Raw genomic sequence first — 6,771 nt, 5'->3', positions numbered from 1 at the left:
CAATACATTTACAGCCACACACATTGCTTAAAAAATTATTTTAAAAACCATAAAAAGAAACCCGCATTCATTGAAAAATTGAAGTCACCAACAGGCCGTGTGACTGAGGAAATGTTAATTAATTTCACACCAATTCAGATATTGAGCCAGCAGCAAGTCAGAGGATAAAAAGACCTTCATTACAAAGTTGCTGTATGTGGATCATGTTGTAGAACCAGAAATCTGTTCACATGGTCACATGGAGATATAGAGAAAAAAAATCCTCAAAGTTAAAGCAGAAGTAAGTGGTCCGGTCGTTTTCGCTAATGCTGCGTTCCAGGCAGGCTTTTGAAATCGTAAATTACAGCTTCAAGTCACAACTTACGACTTTGTAGCGTTTCAGGCAACCCACTCGTGTTTTCCCGACCTGTTTTACCGGTGAAAGTCACTATAACGGCCACTCGTAACTTCCGACCGGTGAACTCGTACCAGATCGAACTGGTACCACTTTACGGTCGGAAAAATACGAGTTTCCTTGAACGCACCATAACAGTCCTTGTCCCTACGTCGCCACATCAAGGGGGCAGTTGTCAGTCTGAGAAGTGAAGCTCACTTCCGCGTTCAAAAAACTGCAATCCCCTCGGATTCCTCTGGGGGCTGGTGTCAGAAGGGAGCATTCCCCATAGACCCCCATGTTAAAATCGCCGACTTTACATCCTCAGTAAACCTGTTAAAAGCCTGGTGTCAGAACGTTTTTTCGTCTCAATCGATAGTTTCTACCCCCGCACACACTCTGAGGGGGGTGAATTTTTTTTTAACTCTGCCGTTTTACTGTTATAAGGTTAAAACTCTGGCCAATTAGGGCGCGGAAACGTTGAGTGACAGGTCCGAGCAGCTCCGTGGACAGCTGCTTCGAGGCCAGTGGACGGGTTCTCGGCCGGCCAATCCAACATGGCGCTGTTCAGGCCGCCATATTTGAGTCACAAAAACGACTCCCCAAAACCAATGGGTGACGTCACGGACGCTACGTCCATTCTTTTTACAGTCTATGCGCCACATTCACGGCGTTCCTTGGCTGCACACACAGCCCTGCATGCCGTTCTCTCTCCTCATTGGATAAAAACTGTAGGATACGATAAATGTTTTCTCCTCGGCTCAGAGCAGAGCAGAGTGACTGAGAGACCCGTGTTTCAGACCAAACACTCTATGTAAGTGATTGCTGTCGGAAGATATAACTATTTAAGACTTATATTAACACAAATATATCACTTACTTCTGCTTTAACTAATATATTGTCTATTAAGGATTAAATTAGAAAGAAGGTCATGGTTAGGGTGGTGCTTTCTTTCAGTTCGTACTAGCAGTTAGTAAGGAAAGTCACAAGAGCCCAAAATATAAGGGACGGTGGAGCAAGTTAGTTTCATAAGTTATTAAACCATGTTGAATTTCTCTCAATTTTTGAACAAAGATACTGGATTCCTTTGGAGTCATAACTTTTAGTAAAATATATAACATTTTCTTTTACAGGTACAAACGTGCATGGTGTTGTGAACAACCCGGACTGCGTAAGCAATCTTTATCACTTTGTTTATAATACTAATTTGACCACTTTACTGAAATTATTCTATGTTCAAAATATATTACATTATGTCTTGTTATGAATATGTGGAAAAGTCACGTCACCGAGTCCTTCTGTGTTTCATCAAGACCGAACGTGGCTGTGTCTCTGATGTCATGTATTAGTCTTAAGAGAGTTTTTTTATAAGAATTTTGTGTTTGTGTGACTATGTTTTCTGTATCTTACCAGTGTGTGTGTGTGTGTGTGTGTGTGTGTGTGTGTGTGTGTTGTTGCACCTATCAGCCAGCAGGTGTCCCTGTCTGTAGCGGCTGGATGTGTCTGCCTGATGAGCTGTGGCTGTCTATCCTGTCTGTGCTGCCTCCCAGTGATCTGTGCAGAGTGGTGCAGGTCTGCAGGCGGCTGCACGCACTGGCTACCGACCACTCACTCTGTGAGTGAGCCTCCTGCACTATAAGCACTTCACTTGGAAGAAACAGACAATTTTTTGCCACCGATAATTATTTTTTCAAGGATAATAATGTACATTAATTAGCATTTTTTAACAATAATGATGTGGTGAGGTGATGCTGTAGAAAATTTAATTACAGGCAAGACAAGATGTCATTAAGACAGCAATGGCAACAAACTAATCATTCTGAAGACAATGTACAAGCTATGCAGAGTAACAGTAAACAGTAACACATTACTGTGACAACAGCATAACAAATAACTGAGCAAACAACAAAAACAATACTGATTCTAACTATTTTCTGACATTTAGAGCAGCGATAAGCCATAGTTAAATAAAAAATGTTTATCATGTTTCTTGATAAAAGATTCTGCTACAAGTTAGTAAAATGTTAATATCATACAAGCAGCAGTTGAAAGACTCAAATATAGAATAGGCTATATTTCATAATGTAATGAAGAACTAGTAAATATTCAATAAATAGAGCCATGCAAAGCTGACCATCTAAACAAAGGTTATGTCTCATGGTGACTATTAACATGTACGACTACTCCTTGAGACAAGAAGTGTTTTAGCAGCCTTGTGCTGTTTGGCTTCTTAAGGTTTATGTTAGCTATCGGAGTTATTGACCTAGGTCAGTGGGATGCCCCGAACGGTTCAAAGTAGCACATGGTTTGTTCTCATGATGTAAGTCCCTCCAGTGCTGTGGTGTACTGTACCCCTCCCTGGACAAACATACAGTAAGATAACACAGACCTACGACATCACATGCTCTCATACCTGTACACACACTATAGTTACAAGGCCACTTATCAAAACAGTTTCAGATTCTCCACATATGATATTTATTTTGACTCTTCTCTTTGTTCCCAAAGGGAAACATCTGAGAGTGGAAAACTCCACCCTGACAGAGCAGTGGTTACTTTTTGTGGGCAAACTTCGTCCTCACAGCCTGAGTCTGTACAACTGCAGTGGCCTGTCTGTCACCTCCTTCGGGCTGGAGGTGTTTTTCACTTTGTGTGGAAATTCTTTGGAGGTAATAATAATAATGATTAAATGTCAAGACAAGACTTTGTAAAACAGGTGCTTATGAATAAATATATAATACGTGATTACAAGCAGAAAGCTTGGGTTGTCTTCTGTCACATGATTTAACATCATGGACCGCAATTTATAGGATTAGATCATCTAATCAATAAGACACTGTGCTCTCTGTTATGCAAAATAAAATCTTGCACTTGGAGGGAAGAAAAAATAAGTAGAACGTATTTTATGTGACTTATTGACTCTAAATTTATTGACCTCACACCCTACATGCATCTGCCTGCTGTCAGTGTCTATAAAACACATCTGTTGAGTGCATACAGTGTTTATGGAGTGTACTAATAAGTCACCACTTCTATACAATGTTATGTGAAAATTTGTTGCCATAGTTACTTACATTAAGTATATTTTCTACCATTACGAATGGTTACTGAACAAGTTGACAAGCCTTATTGATCTCTCAACCTTTGTTTGCAGTGCATGTTAACATTCTTCACTGGAAAGTCAGTTAAACAGGGACAAAGAGACACAAATTGACTATGAAGGAATGTAAAACAGCAACAGAGTCACAAATTAACACAGAAAAAGATACAAAACAATTACAATGAGACAAAAAAAAAGACCACAAAGACATGCAAAAGACCCACTGTCTTAAAATAAACAAGGAGAAGAGCACGGACTGGACTTTTCTACATTTTGATTTGACCCTGCAGATCCCTATTTCTTCATTAACTGGCTGAACGAAACTGTGTTAAAGATACCGGTACTTTGTCATTTGTTACATAATTACAGGAAGTCAAGGTCACAAGTTGCACTGGTCCTGGGCTCCATGGTGACCAGATGCTGTCACTGATTGGGCGGCTGTGTAATCATATGACCAGTGTAGACCTAAGCTGGAGCGGAGCGACAGACACAGGAGTGAAAGCTCTGAGTGACGGCAGCACAGGGTCAGTTTCACAAATAGGCACGCAAACACACACACACACCCTTGTTTTTTCTGGGGTCATGATTCTGCTCATCTAAAACAAAAACTCCTTCATGTACTGTAATTTTAAAACTTCATGTAATCTTCCTGTAGGTCAAGACTAATATCAGTTGTCCTTAATGGCTGCCATGTCACTGATGACCCACTAAAGAAACTTGTCATGAGAACCAAAGAGAGGTCTGTGCATTTATTTATGTAGGTACTGCGTAAATATAGCCCGTGCTGCACTGTAGCATCAGATAAGGCAAGTGCACATTTGTAAGCATCTGTTTTCCTTTGTTGTCAGATGTGTCTCTGTTTTGTGAGACGTCTTTTATATTTCAATCTGACGGCCTGTTTTAGGTGCAATAGTAACATAATGTAACTGGAAAAACTGAAGAGTATTAGTTATGTGACAATATTTGTTTCTGTTTCATCTGGCTAGAACCAGCCGTGATTCACCTGTTGAAATTGGACATGACAGTTACATTTGCATGTTGACCTGACTTCTTAATGGATAGTCCATCCAGGTATAATCTAACATCTGTTTGTGGCTGTGTTTTCACCTCAGTCTGTGCAGGTTGGAGGTGTTTGGCTGTCAGTTTCTCACTCCATCCTGCCTGCAGACATTATTTCAGGTACGAAAACATCTTTAACCCCCATGCTTTACCAGAAAGACATGAGTGTTTTCTTATATTGCTTTAATTCCTTATATTATAATTACTAACTACTAATTATAACTACTATATTATAACTATGTACAAACACTAACCCTTTTTCATGTTCTGTGTTTAAGGTGTGTCCTGGCCTAAAGCATCTTAACATCGGACAGGTTCCTAAAGTCAACGCACACTGTCTGATGGTGATGGTGTCACAGCTCAAGTGTCTCATTTCCCTCAATCTCGCTGCTCTACAGGCGGTGAGCTTGAGATTTATTCAAAAGCCCTTTACTGTATATGAATGAAATATTTTCTGTGTAATTATGACGTGTATTATTCTTCTGGGTTTTACTGGAACAGGTAACTGATGCCACAGTGGACATGTTGCTTCAAAACTGTGTCGCGCTTCAGAGTTTGATCCTCAGTTCCTGTCCTGGAGTCACTGATGTGACATTGTACAACATCAGCAAATACACACCTTGTATCAGGTACAAACACAGAAACTGTGATGTGAAGAGACAGTAATGTCTTGCATTGATTCCCTACAGTGTGTGTGTGTGTGTGTGTGTGTGTGTGTGTGTGTGTCAGGTCCTTAGATGTAAGTGGCTGTAAGGCAGTGACAGATGTAGGAGTTCAGTCTCTGTCCCTGGGGTGTAGACAACTTCAGCAGCTGGATCTCAGCTCCACTAGTACAGGAAACAGAGGGTAAGAAACATTTTAGACAGTAAACATACGACATATTCTATGCAGTGGTTTGTCATGATGTAAAGATTTACCATCACTTTTCAATAGATCCCACCTACTGTAAAGCTGTGTGCACTGTTTTGTCCTCATCTCCTGGTATGAAACTGATGAATAAAATGTATGTGTGTCTGCGTGTGGCACAGCATTACCCTGCTGGCAAATTACTGCAGTGGACACCTCCGTACTGTTAAACTCAGTTTCTGCCACATCACCTCAGAGAGTATACTGAAGCTCTGCAAACACTGCGAGAGGTAAACACACACAAACAGTATACAAAGTATTGTCAGTATTTGTCAGCGTTGCACAGAGCAAATTAAACAGTCTCTGAAAACACTGAGACTTGGCAACATCTGAAAGAATCTATGAAGGGTCAGGAAAGGAAACACCTAAAAAAACACCATTACATACAAAAGTACTGTTATTACTTGCTGTCTCCATGTTTCTCTCTGTTCAGGTTGGAAGTGCTTCATTTATACGGCTGCGCCCGTGCCCCTACAGTGACAGAGATCAGAGCGGTTAACGCTGTTGTTCAAGTCTCTCAGTCCTGACACACAAACATCTGCACACAGCTGGAACAAAGACCAGCAAATTTTAAATATGTAACGGTAGATAGTAGTAGAATTTTTTTTACTTACATTATACAGTAATGAGTAATGTGGTATTCACAAATGATTAAGAATTATATTTATACTGTATATTAATAAAATGCATTCGATCTACCTGCCTGTGTTTGACTATATGCTTCCCTCCTCCGTCCCTTTGGGCTCTGTTACCTGCAGGGAACCAGTGTTTAACTCACTGCAGTCCAGCTTTGTTGGATTCTGTGATGAGGTTACTTTGTTTTGTTTTTTTATAGTTATCATTAGACTAATTAACTCCTTATCTTTGCCTTGGCTCATCAGATGTAGTTTGGAGGGGAAAAAAAGTCAAGATAGTCTTTTTCTGTTGCTGGCTAAAAGAACATTCATTCATTCCATAGAAACTCCAAATATTCACAGAATCCACGATTTCCAAACAACAAGTGACTTGATCTACTCCTGAATATCCTAGCCACACGGTTTCCATCCTTCTGGGAAAGAGGAGGGACTCTTCCACGTAGACACCAGTCATGGCTTTAATAGCATTTGCAACAGCATCACTGAGGGTAATAAAGAGTGTATTTTTGTGAGGGGTGAACACAAGTTAAGGAGATCAGATCAGATCAGAGGTAGCAGAGGCTTTGAGAGGAATCCTGAAGGCGCAGTCTTCTTTTTGAGTGGTGGGATTTTTTCACATGTTGAGCAAAATGTTTTTACTTGCTCCCACCTAAGAGCTGGCCTCTAACCATCTCTGACTCTTGCCAACAAAAATGTAA

At 40.4% G+C, this 6,771-nt stretch overlaps 1 protein-coding gene across 1 annotated transcript; it reads left to right on the top strand.

Moving 5' to 3' along the window:
• The first annotated feature begins 1,832 nt into the window (after nucleotides 1-1,832).
• LOC146981411 (uncharacterized) lies at nucleotides 1,833-6,020 on the top strand. Its single transcript, XM_085788161.1, has 10 exons — nucleotides 1,833-1,988; nucleotides 2,882-3,042; nucleotides 3,843-3,997; nucleotides 4,129-4,212; nucleotides 4,586-4,652; nucleotides 4,811-4,933; nucleotides 5,034-5,161; nucleotides 5,262-5,378; nucleotides 5,561-5,668; nucleotides 5,872-6,020. Exons 1-10 carry the CDS (start codon nucleotides 1,871-1,873, stop codon nucleotides 5,963-5,965), a joined length of 1,155 nt encoding a protein of 384 aa, XP_085644287.1. The 5' UTR covers nucleotides 1,833-1,870; the 3' UTR covers nucleotides 5,966-6,020.
• The last annotated feature ends 751 nt before the right edge of the window (nucleotides 6,021-6,771 follow it).

This window comes from Trachurus japonicus, chromosome 9, assembly GCF_045865225.1.
Source record: "Trachurus japonicus isolate A0001 chromosome 9, Traja_1.0".
Taxonomy (NCBI): Eukaryota; Metazoa; Chordata; class Actinopteri; order Carangiformes; family Carangidae; genus Trachurus; species Trachurus japonicus.
This window is presented reverse-complemented; position numbering and strand designations above follow the sequence as displayed.

Coding starts and splice junctions, on each gene's coding strand:
- LOC146981411 (XM_085788161.1), top strand. CDS start 1,871: ATGTGTCTGCCTGATGAGCTGTGGCTGTCTATCCTGTCTGTGCTGCCT. Junction 3,043..3,842: donor TGTGTGGAAATTCTTTGGAG/GTAATAATAATA, acceptor ACATAATTACAG/GAAGTCAAGGTCACAAGTTG. Junction 4,653..4,810: donor GCCTGCAGACATTATTTCAG/GTACGAAAACAT, acceptor TCTGTGTTTAAG/GTGTGTCCTGGCCTAAAGCA.